Source organism: Diabrotica virgifera, chromosome 3 (genome assembly GCF_917563875.1).
Source record: "Diabrotica virgifera virgifera chromosome 3, PGI_DIABVI_V3a".
Taxonomy (NCBI): domain Eukaryota; kingdom Metazoa; phylum Arthropoda; class Insecta; order Coleoptera; family Chrysomelidae; genus Diabrotica; species Diabrotica virgifera.
The window spans coordinates 90,926,747-90,943,206 of record NC_065445.1 but is presented as its reverse complement, the minus strand read 5'-3'; the positions used below and the strand labels follow the sequence as shown (position 1 = coordinate 90,943,206).

General features: G+C 33.5%; 2 protein-coding genes across 4 annotated transcripts in view; one reads left to right on the top strand and one right to left on the bottom strand.

Annotated features, from left to right (window-relative positions):
• LOC126881919 (glutathione S-transferase 1-like) overlaps window positions 1-7,335 on the top strand; it is a 44,075-nt gene extending 36,740 nt beyond the window's left edge. For both annotated transcript variants that reach the window (XM_050646653.1, XM_050646654.1), the window contains exon 3: window positions 6,903-7,335. In XM_050646653.1, coding sequence (XP_050502610.1) covers window positions 6,903-7,147 — 245 coding nt within the window. In that variant the 3' untranslated portion in view covers window positions 7,148-7,335. The remainder of the gene's footprint in view (window positions 1-6,902) is intronic.
• LOC126881912 (sprouty-related, EVH1 domain-containing protein 2) overlaps window positions 1-16,460 on the bottom strand; it is a 285,065-nt gene that overhangs the window by 105,340 nt on the left and 163,265 nt on the right. The window lies entirely within an intron of this gene.

Here is a 16,460-nt window from a genome sequence, read left to right as displayed (position 1 = left end):
CGCTTATAACACCAGCTATTTTGTGCGAAACTTGCCTCTTTCATTATGTCTTTGAGGACATTAAAATCATTTTCAGCAATATGGGTAGGTTGCCATTTGAACCGTTAGAAATGTCAATTGACTGGGAGCACTAATTGCACTTGATTTTGTCTCCTTGTTCTGTAAAACAGTCTCAAAGAGTACTGTGCTTTGAACATATTTTTCTAATTTATAGATAATAAAGACTTTAATCTCTTACAACTGTACAGAAAAACAATGTTTACTTACACATATCACCAGTTATCAGCTCACAGTAAAGTAGACAATGAAAATAAAACACACCAGACTCAAACTTAATTAGCCAAACATATACGATTTCGCAACGTAGAATCAGCACTCACCGGATCCCTAGTCATCGAAGTTGATCTATTCATAGTTCTTTAATTAAATTACGTTCTCTCCCCCCAATCGATCTAGCTCCTACGCACTTGTTTGACGTTCGCCGCGTCTTGACTGAAAGATTCGAACTACATCGCTTCTATTAAACGAAACGCGAAACTCTGAGAAAGAGCCAGCTCTTGAGAACTGGTTCATTTAGTTCACGTATCGGAACTAAGTAGGTCGCTCATGAACTGTACAACCTACGAATCAAGAGCACCTGAAAAATGCTTCAATTCAAATATTTATTGCTGCTGATAATTAAGCAGTACTAAAGATGTAGCTAAACTGTACTAAAGATGTGAAGTCTAACTTCTGACTCCATAAGAACTCAGAACCCTTCCTTCCTTCTGGTAGCATTACAACCGGGGGTGGTTCTTGGCTGAATGCACAACTCACTTCCATCTTCAAGTGAGTACCTATAGAGACATGGCAACAGTATTTTAAAGAGCTATATGATGCTGAAGAAACGCTGAATATAAATGAATACGAAACACATATAAGTGCTACAATCAAGGACGAAGAGGTAGAAGCAAAGATCAAGAAGCTAAAAAACGGAAAATCACCTGGAACGGATGATATACCTAATGAACTTTTAAAATATGGAGGCCCTGAACTTGCAAGTAAACTGTCGCAACTCTTTAAAACAAGAATGGGTGTGTACTTTGTACGCACGTAAGAAGTTATACCTCTATTATATGATTTCAAGGAAACAAAAAACTTTAAACAGTTTTCTTTATTTTATATAAATATCAAACCACTTTCCAAAAATCCGATAATTAAAAAAAGACAGCAATTGTCCGCATTTGAACCCGGGACCTCTCGATCTAGTCGAATCAATGACCCACGACTCCACGGCCTCACTGTTTATACGGTTTCTCAGACATGACAAATCACGGTAACAAATACACGAAGTGAAGTATAAATTATAAAAATGATTTAAAAGTACGTATTGTTTTACTCCCGAGGAAGACAAATCGAAAGATACAAAAATTATAATAAATATATTTACTAAAAACATTAATATATTCTTTCCACACATTTTTTGGACTGATACATACATAACTTAAAATATTTAGCAAAGAATATAAACGTTAAGAGAGAGTATATATTCTTTGGGTTTAGCAACGAACTCCATACTGCCTGTGTGCGCATGCGCGCAGAATAATAAAAATTCACTCCCAATCGCGCCTAAAGAAATATAACTTCAAAAATCTTAAACGAAACAGAAACACCAGAGGAATGGCATAAGAGCATCACAATCCCCATATTTAAAAAAGGACAAAAAACTTGCCCACAAAACTGCAGAGGAATAACTCTCTTAAATACAACGATGAAACTTTTCACGGGTATTCTCAAGGACAAACTGGAAAGACAAATCACTAATGCTGAAGAACAACAAGGTTTTACAAAGGGGCGATCTATAACAGACGCAGTATTTATAATAAAACAAATAAAAGAAAAAGCTATAGAGTTCGGCATGCCAGCGTATATTTGCTTCATTGATCTGACGAAGGCGTTTGACAGAGTTCGCCTGGGAGACATTCTAAATATATTAATAGAAAATAAAACACCGACCAGCATAACAAAGATAGTCCATAACCTAAATAACAACAACGTAACCGAAGTTAGAGCAGAAGACCAGTTCACTGAAAATATTCCAACACCGGGAGGAATTAGACAAGGAGACAGTTTAAGCCCTTTCTTGTTTAACCTACTCATGGGCAAAATTATAAACAAAGTAACATCTCTTAATCTCGGATATAGAATGGGTAACAAAAGAATTGGTATGGTGTGTTACGCAGATGATGTAGCAATTATTGCTGAATCAGAAGATGATCTTCAGAGACAGCTCTTTCAGTTCTTTCAAGTAAGCCGCCAACTAAATATGAACATTTCTACCAGCAAAACTAAATGTATGACAATAGCAAAAGATCCGCTTAGATGTAAGTTAGTGGTTGAGAACAACCCCATAGAACAGGTGATGCAATTCAGATATCTGGACATAGATATATCAACTCACGACTCTGTAAAGGATCTGAGGAGTCAGATCAACAAAGCATCTGCATTGTCAGGATGTCTTCGGGAGATAGTCTGATCAAATCCGTATATGCGCACAGATAGTAAAATTAAAATCTACAAGACTTGCATACGACCGATCATGACATATGGCATAGAAGTGCGCGAAGATACCAACAAAACGAAACAGATGCTAAGAGTTGCCGAAATGAAAACCCTAAGAACAATAGCGGGGAAAACAAGAAGAGACAGAGTAAGAAATATAGACATTAGAGAGCAATGCAAAATTCAAGATATTGTAAGATGGGGAAGGCAGCGCAAGAGGATGTGGTACAACCATGTAAGACGAATGGATGAGAATAGACTCCCAAAAATTGCCCTAGAAAACAACCCGCCCGGTTCAAGATGGAGGGATAGTTGGCAATCTACCTCCCAGGAAATTAACCAGAGGCAGCTTCAGAATTAAACAGATCGAAAGATCTCCAAGAAGTAAAAGAAGAAGAAGACTTCCATCTCAAACGGTCGTCGAAGATAGTTGGGTCAGAGGGTAGCCCCAATGTTCTTAAATCTGACCATATGTTATCTCTTCATCGCATTTGTGGACGTCTTAAGGGCTTTCTTCCTGTCGGGGCTTCTTCCCAGATTAGCTTTTCAAGGCGGTTATTCGGGTCGTGAAAGGTCCAAATATTCTTCAGAGGATTTTTCTCTCAAAACACCGGAGTTTTCTTTCCATTGCCTTTTTTCCTTTTCAAGTCTTTTTCAAGTCTTTTTCAAGTTGGTGCCTGTGTTTCCCACAATGTCAATGTCATCCGTGTATGCTAGTAGTAATTTTGGTCAATTTACTGTCAGTAGTTCTGTTATAATTTGTGCTGTTCTTATAGTATGATACAATTGATCCAAATAATGGCATAACCCAGAAATACAAAGTGAAAGTTATCCTCCAACACCAAATTGTTCTATATGGTCCACATAATGTTCAGAAAAAAGTCACACCATTTTAAGCGTCGGGTTTGGGGGGGGGGGGGGGAGAGGGGGAGAAATCAGTAAATTCGTAGTTTTTTATGTTCTTCGTCAATATTTCTAAAACTATGCGGTTTAGCATGAACAACCTTCTATACAAAAATGTTCTACATTAAATTTGAAATAAAAAAGGTCCTATGCATAATCCTTCTAAAATGAACGGTTCCAAAGTTACGGAGGTAGTATAGTGTAATTGGTCCAAAAAAAAAACGCCTAACCCAGACATCCAAAGTAAAAGTTTTCCTCCAACACCAAATTGTTCTATATGGTCCACATATTGTTCAGTAAAATGTTACACCATTTTGAGTGTCCGGTGGGGGGGGGGGGGGGGGGGGGGGGGAGAAGTCGGTAAATTAGTAGTTTTTTACGTTTTTCGTCAATAGTTCTAAAACTATGCTTTAGCATAAACAATGTTCTATAGAAAAATGTTCTACATAAAATTTAAAACAAAAAAGGTCCTATACATAATTGTTAGAAGTCAACGGTTCCAGAGTTACGGAGGGTGAAAAGTGGAGGTTTTCGATACTGTTTATTATTTTTTATTATTTTTATTATTTGGGCAATTGATGATGATTTTGGGTGGTGAGGTTGACGTTTCTTCGAGGGCTTATCACTAACATACCATCGGCCACTGAAATAGCAAATTTTATTTACAAAACACAATCCTGTTAAAGAAAATTTCTTTGATCAGTAATAATATTATAAATTGTCAAAAAAATATAAAAAGTATCGAAAACCTCCACTTTTCACCCTCCGTAACTCTGGAACCGTTGATTTTATAACAATTATGTATTGGACCTTTTTTGTTTTAAATTTTATGTAGAAAATTTGTGTATAGAACATAATTTACGCTAAAGCATAGTTTTAGAAATATTGACGAAAAACCTAAAACAACTACTAATTTACCGACTTCTCCCCCATCTCGCCCCCCCCCCCCCATCCGGACACTAAAAATGGTGTAACTTTTTACTGAACAATATGTGGACAATTTTGTGTTGGGAGGAAAACTTTTACTTTATGTGTCTGGGTTAGGCCTTTTTTTGGACCAATTATACTATACTATCTCCGTAACTTTGGAACCGTTTATTTTAGATTTTAGAAGGATTATGCATAGGGCCTTTTTTATTTCAAATTTAATGTAGAATATTTTTGTATACAAGGTTGTTCATGCTAAACCGCATAGTTTTGGAAATATCGACGAAAAACGTAAAAAACTACGGATTTACCGATTTCTCCCCCCTCTCCCCCCAAACCCGACGCTCAAAATGGTGTGACTTTTTTCTGAACATTATGTGGACCAATTTGGTGTTGAATGTGAACAATTTGGTGTTGGAGGATAACTACTTTGGATGTCTGGGTTTGGGTCTAGTTATATCATATCTATTACTACTTTCTGCAGGATTATCTTAAAAAGGAGAGGTGACAACGCATCCTCTTGTTTTAGGCCACTGCTTATTTCAAACGATTCTGAAAGTTTGTTACCCATCGGTACTCTGGATCTATATAAATTTAGACATATCTTCACAAGCTGGATAAGTTTTTTGGAACTGAAAGTTCTGACATTGCATTCCACATCTGATATCTTTTAATGCTCTCGTACGCTTGTCGGAAACGGATGAGATTATGAATAGTTATATTGAATTCCCATTCTTTTTCAAGCAGCTTAGAACTTTAAGGACACAAAGGAATTGCTGGTAAAGTCTGGAATTGCTGATAGTCTTGCTAAAGAGCCGGATGTCGATCTCATCCTCTCCTCTCTGACGGTGTCTTTAATGTCTTATACTTGGGAACATTGAATTTGTCAATATATAATAAATATATGAATTTCTTTTTTATTTGCTACTAACATCTTCAAAATATACATGAACTTTTTCTGTGTCAGGTATATTTTTCAATGTATGAAGTAAATAGAATTCATCTTAGATATGGATATCAGCTGTCAGAGGTTTGTCATTTTTTGTCTACTTGGTAAAGTAAATAGTTTATGTTTAGAAAAAAACACTTTCAAACGATTTTTTGCGAATTACTCAAAATGTATGTATTTTGTATATAAAAAAATTAATTATTACAAAAAATATAGCTTATAAAAAAGAAAAGTTTATGCTTCTTCTTCAAACGCCAAAATTGCAAGTGAAACATGAAATATGAAGAAACCAATGCATTTTTTCGCGGGAAACCCAATAGAACTTTTTCGTGCTTGAAAAAAAAATTATTTTTATTTTTTATAAGTCTCTGGCACCAATCCTAAGGGAGTTATGAAAAAAAAATAAGGTTGATCCGTAAATTTCTCAGCGACGAAAATCGTCAAATTCTCCCTAATTAAAAATAATCGTTACCCTTTTACAATTCACTTTATCAATGTACCTACTTATACACAGTATGTTCCAGAAGTTTGGCTGGTTAAAAATGCTTAGTTTTGAAAATAATTTAGAGTTTGACCTGGGAGGAGCTTTTTTTTTATTTTTTCAATAAAATTCCTTATTTTTTTTCAAATAAAACGAACAATATTAGATACACGCAAAATTTTGTACACCACAAAATTTTAGGTTTTGCGTTTCTCAAATTTTGATTTTTTTAATTTTTTTTTTTTGATAAAAATTAAGTAAGACATGGCCAATTAAAGATTGCATATTAGTAAACAGCAATTTGCCCAAAACATGTCATAGCTTGAACCCTTTCAAAAAAAACGACAGAAAATTTTTTTTAACTAATTTGATCTTACGGCCTTTGAAAAAACCTACAAAACGGTTTTTTGAAAATATCGATAGCATAAAAGCTCAGCGAGTTATGAATAAAAGATCAATTACTTGTTTACCTTATTTTTGTCATAACTCTGATACTCAGAGTTATTATTATTATTTTGTTTTTGGTATTCCTGTTATTTTTGTCATTAACTGTTTGACGAAGAACTAAATTTCCCAACCATTATGTTTCTTTTGTTATAGGCTACATTTTTTATAAGAACGATTGTTTTGATAAAATATATACTTTTTGAGTAATTCGCAAAAAACCGTTCGAAGAAGTGACATTTTCACTTGCGAATTAGTCGAAAACTCTTTCAAAAAATGTATAGGACAAGTTGCTTAAAAAATTGGTTAGGTAATATATTCATTCTCGTTGTTATTTTTAATAAACTTTGTACCTCCCAGAAAGGGTGGTATCGCCCCCTGGTAAAAGCACTCTACGGCACAGGGTCACCTTTGAAGTAGATAGTAGAACTAATAGTCAAATTTTGGTGCAAAATTATGCAGTTACGCTGTATTTTACCTTCATTGACTGGACTATGTGTTCATTATCAAATATTGGTGAAGTTGTTTCCATAAAAAAACAACAATTAAATCTACTTCTTCCCAATTTCTTATGTTTTTTGAAATTATACATAATATGATACTGTATAATAATGTTGTATTTAAACAAAATAGTTAATTCATTTTTTTTTGTTATAGGTTACAGTTTCTTGGAAGCACTCTTAGAAATGAATAAATACGTCGCTGGAGATCACGTCACCATCGCTGACTTCAGTCTAGTAACCACTACTGCTTCCTGCAATGTTGTGGTGCCAATAGCCTCGAACAGATACCCCAAGATCTCTGAATGGTTGGCTAATATGGAACAGCTGCCATACTACAAAGAAGCAGTCCAGGCTGGACTAGACATGTTCACCGGAATGATGAAAAGTAAACTAGCCTAATTTAAAGATAAATTCGCTAGTTACGATCAAAATAATCACAACGTTGGCAGAGATGTTGTTTAGCCGACATGACAAATATTTTATAATAATCATTATATCTACAAATGCATGTCATATTTATGTGCTCCATCTTTATTTATTTCTTTGTTATGTGCAAACCTAAATAAATATATATTTTAATGGTCAAAGTGGACTACTTTTTGTATTATCCTAGAAGGAATTCCCCTGTTACAATTTTATACCACGTTAATCGCGTATATTATATAGTTAACATGAAAGAAAAAACAAAGGTGTCTGTAGTATTTGAATATATTAGATTAGGTTGTGGAGGATTAGAAAGCCGAATGGTTGAATGACGTGAAAGATGACCTGAAAACCATGAATATAAGGCAATGGAGAAGGGCACAAGAGAGATCTGAATGGAAGGACATGGCCAGATAGGCAAAGATCCATCCAGGGTTATGATACCAAAAGAAGAAAAAGATTAGTTTGCGCAACACAGTCAGCTAACTATTCACCTATATTCCTCATATTTAGTGTGACCAACTAGCCCGAAAAATCCCGGACATGGCCCGAATTACGAAGTCGTGTCCCGGCGTCCCGGACAAGGCTTCCGGGCCGCGAATTTACAAAAGCTATACTAATTCAGTCGTGGGGGCGCCGGCTGAATTCGAGTAGGTTTTGTATGCAGAATATTAGTTACATATTCTATATTCTATACTCTATACCAGGGGTGGCCAAACTGTGGCTTGCGAGCCACATGTGGCTCTTTGAAGAATTATTTGTGGCTCTCAATAAATGTACCTGAATTACTTTTAATTCTTGTGTTTCAAAATGTTTTAAATTACTGACAATAAATATAAAATAATAAGTGTAACTCAGAACTTAGACAAGGATCCTTATCACTGTTGCTTTTCAATTTGGCCTTAGAATATGTAATATGTAAAATATCATCTGAGTTGACATGGCGATATGCAAATCGAGGATCAAAACTATTGTTGGCCTTTGCTGATAATCTAGGAGACGGGAGAGAGGTGTTTTCACAACTTGAGGAAGAAACAAGTAGTTTGGGCCTTCCAATAAATGAAAAGAAGACGAAATATATGCTAGTAACCAAAAGTCCCAGACCAAGAGTTAGGCAGAAGCAGAACATAACTATGAATGACCACAACTTCGAAGTAGTAAAAAATTTTAAATATCTAAGGGCGGTAATCACTGATGACAACCACATAGAAAAACAGGTCATATTATTAAGATCTTAGCTGCTAAAACGACAATCTAAATTAAGACTGTACATGGCAATTATTCGCCCAATTCTTACATAATATGGAAGTGAAATATGGATTATACATCAGTGGGAATTAAATGAAAAGCTGCTGGTATTTGAAAGGTGAGTTGGTGACTGTGTATGATACTGAAAACATCATCAGACATATAAAAGCTAAGATAAGATGGACAGGTCATGTGGTAAGATCAGAGGAAGAGAGAGTATTTTTTGAAAGACGACAGATCAGTAAGCCGTCCCAGAAAAAGATGGAAGGATGATGAAGTATCCTGAAAAAAAAATCCAAATGAAAAGTATCCTGAACTAGTAAAGGCTGCTTGTAAAATTATTTGCAAATTTGAAATAACGATGTGAACCATTTTATTTCACTTTAAAATTAGTGAAATCCAAACACTGAGAGAAAAATTTGATACATTTTTTACACTTTTTAAATAACAGTTTAATATTGTGGCCCGCGAGAAATTTCAAATTTTGAAAAATGGCTCTGATTATCAAGGAGTTTGGCCACCCCTGCTCTATACCATTACGGTCCACAAATTAACTGTATTGGTGTAGGATTTGTAGGCGAAATTTTTGATTATTATTGAGTAAATGTCTATACTGTTTCAGTCATGGACGTATTAATAAAGATTTTTACGTTTATATAAAGACTAAGATACAGTCATCAGATATCAAATTTTATTAATAGTATACAAGGTATGTCAAAAAATATGATTTTCTCTCAAGAGTAAAGCACCTTTACTTTATATTCCACAATATTGAAAATTGTTATTATCGAAAGTTGTTTGGAATTAAAAATTATGTTCTAATGCGCAATTACATTCCTCTAATTGAAAAATATATTTTTTTTGAAGATACAAAACATCATTTTTATTTAAGTATGATAACTCCGAAATTATTAATTTTACCAAAAAAAGTTATTCTTTATAAAAAGTTTTGCATGTTCTACAAAATAAGCGTCAATGATAATATTTCACATTTCATCAATTTTATACCGAATATGTCAAACAATGAATTTCGCTCAAGAGTAAAGTACCTTTATTTTGAACAATATTGAAAAATTGTATTATAAAAAGTTGTTCAGAATTCAAAAAACATGTATGAGTATACAATTACATCTTTTAAATTGAAATATTGTGAACTATAAAGGTACTTTACTCTTGAACGATATTCGTATTTTTTGACAAACCTCGTATAAAATTGATACAATTTGATAAATTATGGTTGTATCTTAGTTTCCAGACCATACAGAACTTTTTATAACTTTTCTTTCGTAAAACTAATAATATCGGAGTTATTATACTTAAATAAAAATGATGTTGGGTAGGTATCTGTAATTTGAGAAAAAATTTCAATTTTTCTTTCAATTAGAAGAATGTAATTGCATATTAGAACATTATTTTGAAGTCCAAGCAAATTTTCATAATAACAATTTTCAATCTTGTGAAATATTTATAAAGGTACATACTTTACTCTTGAGATAAATTCATATTCTTTGACATTCCTCGTATCCTATTGATAAAAATTGATATCAGATGATTGCATCTTACCCGTATGCACGCTAATGGTGAATATAAAATTCTTAAAAATAAAATTTTTATTTTATAAAATTCTTAATTTTATGTCAAACAATCCGCAGTCTTAAAACCCACCAAATTTCAATGGCATATCTCAACCGGTTTTAAAGCAATAAAATAAACGGTCAGTTTGTAAGAAAAAATTCAACATCCCATATCTCGGAAACGAAGCATTCGCGGATATACCATTAAAAAACAAACGGTCATTATTTTTTCATGCAGAATTACCCCTTAAAGTTTGTCGCACTTATTTAGAAATACCGTGTACTGATGAAGAACATGTCTAGTTGTTAAAGTACCTAACTTTTTTATTATCCAACATAAACGAATGAATTAAAAAACAGAATGTTAAGAAAACCTGAGGCTATAGTTGGGTTTTAATTTCAGTATTTTATTAATGCTTGAATATTCCACAGGGTGATGTGAACTCTGAGAAAAAAACACAGTTTGATTCGTACACCCGGTATACAATGAAAATTTACCTGTTTAACAACAATATTATTACAGTAGTATTGTTAAAGAATCAGGCTATAACTTGTTCAAAAAATCACTTAAATTGGCCAACAGGTTTAGGAAATATGAGACATCAAAAATGAACAAATTTTTAAGTGGGCCGATTTCTAAGCACGTAAGTTTAATAAAAGATATGGTAGAAGGAAAACGGTGCATTTAAAATCTGGTGGATACATTAGTCATCAATTTTTTTGCGCCATATCTCGCTTAGTATGAATGTAATCGACATTTAATGGTAGTGGTTTTAAAGGTCCTTTTAAGCACTATAAAAGGTATTGGTAGCTTTATGCATCTAAAATCGACCGTTTCTCTGTTATTTTAAGTTGAATACACCGATCTGAGCAAGCACCAAAAAATCAAATTCTTTTCACCTACCATATCTCTTTTTGTATTATATCTAGAAGATTTATGAAGGAAAGAATCTCTTTGTTTCTTATAAGCCACAAAAATGTTTAATATAGTTTTGTTAGTTACATGCGTAGTATTCGCAAAAAAACCGTTCGAAAGGTGTTATCTTTCAATGAAAATGGCCAATTTTCCACCACGAATAACTCAAAAAATATTGAGTTTTCAAAAAAGAAAGTATTGAAAATATTGAACAGTTTTTGCTTAGAATTAAGTTCTTTAGCCAATACCGTGATTATTTTAACCAAAAAATTTTCCACCCCCGAGAAGGGATGGGAACAGCCCCCAAGATAAAAGCACACATCGGCATAGGGTAGACTTTGAATTAGGAGATAAGTAGAGGCTATTCCCAAAATTTCGTTAACATCCATGCAGTAAGATAGAATTCGCAGGTAATATCCTGTTTTTGCTCTCATTGACTGGCGTACAGTAACAGATCGTTTATTTTGTTAAAACTATCTGTAACTAAAAAAAAAACTAAAGACAGTTAATGTTCCATTCCGTTCGTTTCGGAGCCAACTACCATCCTCTTACATACGTTTCACCCTTTTGGGATCTTCAGAGAGGATCTCCAAATCGTAACGAAAACCAACCGTCTCACTAAGCAAAATTACATAAAATAATTTGCTGCTGGACGCTGTCGTATATATACATATATATGGACATATAGGGCAGTCAATGAGGGTATTTGGCTCCGAATTCCATCCTACTACATCGATTTACTTGATATTTTCACAATAAGTAGGGAATAGCTCAAGAAACAAAGTCTACCCTATGCCGATGTGCGCTTTTATCTTGGGGGTGGTTCCCACCCCTTCTCGGGGTGAAAAATGTTTTATTTAAAATAGCCACAAAAAAGGCTAGAGAACCTAATTTTAAGCAAAAACTGGTCTATAATTATTTTTTGAAAACTCAATACTTTTTGTTATTCGTGGTTGAAAATTGGCCATTTTCATTGAAAAATGACACCTTTTCGGACGGATTTTCGTAAATACCTTAAAATCGATGCATCTAACAAAAAAACTATATAAAATATTTCTGTAGGTTATAAAAAAACAAAGAGATTCGTTTCTTCATAAATCTTCTAGTTAAAATAGAAAGAGGGATATTGTAGGTAAAAAGAGTTTGTTAATTAAGGATTATTTAAAAGTAACGCTTTGGCCACACGGGCGATTTTTTACGGCGCCCATTGGTTTGACTACCTCCTCCACCAATTTTAGATGAAATCATTTCATCTAAAATTGGTGGAGAAGATAGTCAAACCAATGGGCGCCGTAAAAAATCGCCCGTGTGGCCAAAGCCTAAGGAGTGATATTTGATAAGATTATCAATATCTGTACGTTTATTCATGGAATTTTGTTCTCTTAGGATCTGGCAGAATTCCAGGAAATATCTTTTACAGAAATTATTAAATAGTTACAGGCGATGATATAAAATTGTGAATGTGGAATGTTCTAGCTTTTATAAAATACTAAAATTAAAACCCAACTACTATAGCCACAGATTTTCTTAACATTCTGTTTTTTTTATTCATTCGCTTATGTTGGATAATAAAAAAGTTAGGCACTTTAACAACTACCCCTGTTTTTCGTCAATACAGGGTGTTTTTCAATAAGTACGGCAGCTTTAAGGGGTAATTCTGCATGATAAAATAATGACAGTTTGCTTTATAAACTTATGCCCGCAAATACTTCGTTTCTGAGATAGGGGGTGTTGAAATTGTTCTTACAAACTGACGATTTATTTATTGCTCTAAAACGGTTTGTGATATGCAAATGAAATTTGGTGGATTTTAAGAGCTAGTTATTGCGCATTTTTTTGGCATACAATTGAGAATTTTATATTCACCATTGGCGTGCATACGGGATATATCTAAAATATTTATACCCGTATGCACGCCAATGGTCAATATAAAATTCTTAATTGTATGCCAAAAAATGCGCAATAACTACCTCTTAAAATCTACCAAATTTCATTTGCATATCACAAACCGTTTTAGAGAAATAAATAAATCGTCAGTTTGTAAGAACAATTTCAACACCCCCTATCTCGGAAACGAAGCATTTGCGGGCATACGTTTATAAAGCAAACTGTCATTATTTTATCATGCAGAATTACACCTTAAAGTTTGCCGTACTTATTTAAAACCTGTATTAACGAAAAACAGGGGTAGTTGTTAAAGTGCTTAACTTTTTTATTATCCAACATAAGCGAATGAATCAAAAAACAGAATGTTAAGAAAACCTGAGGCTATAGTTTGGTTATAATTTCAGTATTTTATAAAAGCTAGAACATTCCACAGGGTGTTCCAAAGTTTGAGAAAAAAACACAGTTTGATTCGTACACCCTGTATACAATGACAATGTACCTGTCTAGCAACAATATTATTACAGCGATATTGATAAAGAATAAGGCTATAACATATTAAAAAAATTACTTAAATCGGACATCAGGTTTAGGAAATACAAGACATTAAAAATGACCCATTTTTTGGGGTGCCCGTTTTCTCTGCCGGTGAATGTATAAACACACTAATTGTTAAAAATACTAAATAGTTTTACCCTAATTATAGGGCAGTCAATGAGGGTATTTGGCTCCGAATTCCATCCTACTACATCGATTTACTTGATATTTTTACAGTAAGTAGGGAATAGCTCAAGAAACAAAGTCTACCCTATGCCGATGTGCGCTTTTATCTTGGGGTGGTTCCCACCCCTTCTCGGGGGTGAAAAATGTTTTGGTTAAAATAGCCACGGAAGAGACTAAAGAACCTAATTTTAAGCAAAAACTGTTCTATAATTATTTTTTGAAAACTCAATACTTTTTGAGTTATTCGTGGTTGAAAATTGGCCATTTTCATTGAAAAATGACACCTTTTCGGACGGATTTTTGCGAATACCTTAAAAACTATGCATCAAACAAAAAAACTATATAAAATATTTCTGTAGGTTATAAAAAAAGAGATTCGTTCCTTCATAAATCTTCTAGTTAAAATACAAAGAGAGATATGGTAGGTAAGAAGAGTTTGTTTTTTTGCTGCATGCTCAAATCAGTGTATTCAACTTGAAATAACAGAGAAACTGTCGATTTTAGGTGTATAATGATACTAATAACTTTTGTGTAGTGCTTGAAAAGACCTTTAAAATGACAAAATGAGCAATACTAAATAATGTCGATAACATTCAAACTAAGCGAGATATTCTGCAAAAAAGTTGATGACTAATGTATTTTAAGAAGAAATGAGAAGTATACTTAACCGCTCATCCATCAGAATTTAAATACATCGTTTTCCTTCTACAATACTTTTTATTATAGTGTTATTTCTATGTTCAAAAAGTTGGACTGGATTAAAGTGAATGGTTTTTGAAAAAAATAAGATCAAATTATAGAGCTCATTTTTAAATTTTCTTAATAATCTTCCTTTTCCTCCATGTAACTCGAAAAAGAAAGAGATGCGAAAAAAGATACCACTCAAAAATGTAGGGCTTTTTCTTATGCACTGCGCTCTATAATTTGATCTTTTTTTCCTAATTCCCATTCCAGGTTCCCATTGTTTTCAGTCTGGTGGGATGTAGAATAACATTATGTTGTTTTATATGCCATTGGATTGAAAACTTAGTCTTTTGCTAGCAGTTGCCGCTAGGGCATCTATGCCATTTCGTTCGTTGCAATCCGTGACTGCACGCCTGGGTTTGTTTTGGTTGGATCAGAGAGAGCAGCATATGTGCCTCCTGATAAGAGACTAATAAGTTTCGAAACCGGTAGAGGTGCTTGCTGCACTCTCTGATTGGACTAGAATATGGTGCGGTTGTATTTTCGTTTTGCAGCGAAATTGAAAATGGTTATTCATTTTTGAATCATGTTAATGTTTACATTACTGAATAGAGAATTGAATAGCCTTTCAAATGAGCTAGCACACGACCCTATTCTCATTTAAAAAAATAATCGATTATGTCATCACGCCCAGATGGATGACGTCACTAGTACGATATATATGTCAAAAAATCATAATTTAAAAATTGAATAAGTTTTGTATTTTATATTTTTTTCTAATTCTGTAAATAAAGCAGTTTAGAGGGGGGTCAAAATATAGTGAATAACCCTATACATTCATTGGGGCCGACCGACCGGCTCTGTCCCGTCATACAGCTGACCGACTATAATAACTTTTATTTATATTCAATTTAGAATGTGTGTACTGATTTTCAGCCTTAGTAAATGGATTTAATTACCTCCGCAGGTAAGCAACTTTGACAAGCTGTCAGTACCACCTGTTCTACTTTTCGCTTGACCGACCGCAGTATGTTTCTCTACACAATCACAGTAATCAACTGTGAAATAACTAGCTTTAGTAAATTCAGAGAAATTTTTCAGCGCTGCCTCTTGGACTATAAGTTATAAATTACAAAGTGTAGTTCAGTCATGAATTAACACTATTACGTGCTATTACTTACGTTGCATAATTCATATTCCATAAAAAGGTATTCTCGTGGTTTAGAAATAGAGATAATTAATATCGCGGTGAATGCAAAATGAAAAAAAAAACTATTATGTCCAGGATATTGCGAAATAAAAGGAAGTACGGTGTACCAAAATAAGTTTGTCATTATAATCAACAAAGTACATATTATAAGTAACAATAACAGGTAACCTATAATAATAGGATACTCCAAGACAACTCAATAAAATGAAATATAAAATATATATTTTTCTGAAGCTACACTCAGGTGCAAAAAATAATTCTATCCACGCCTATTTTATAGAGAAGAATTTCGGAGATGCCACACATTTTGGAGATGCCACTTATGGATTGGGCATGGGTTTAAGCAGGAACATTTGAAGAGTGGAGATATACAGGGTGTCCCGAAAAGATTGGTCATAAATTATAACACAGATTCTGGGGTCAAAAATAGGTTGATTGAACCTCACTTACCTATATACAATAGTGCACACAAAAAAAGTTACAGCCCTTTGAAGTTACAAAATTACATTCGATTTTTTTTCATATATCGAAAACTCTCAGAGATTTTTTATTGAAAATGGACATGTGGCATTTTTATGGCAGCAACATATTAAAAAAAAATTAAAGTGAAATTTGTGCACCCCATAAAAATTTTATGGGGGTTTTGTTTCCTTAAACCCCCTCAAACTTTTGTGTACGTTCCAATTAAATTATTATTGTGGCACCATTAGTTAAACACAATGTTTTTAAAACTTTTTTGCCTCTTAGTACTTTTTCGATAAGTCAGTGTTTATCAAGATATTTTAAATAATTTTCGACTCCACCACATATTTGTATATGGTTAAGTACGATTATAGAGACCTGTTAATAATTTGAAAATTTATTTATAATTTACATTTTTAGGTATATTTTGAAAAAGAAGCTACATCTCGATAAAAGGTGACTTTTATGAAAAAAAGACTAAGAGGCAAAAGTTTTAAAAACACTGTGTTTAACTAATGGTACCACAATAATAGTTTAATTGGAACGTACACAAACATTTGGGGGGTTTAAAGGAACAAAACCCCCATC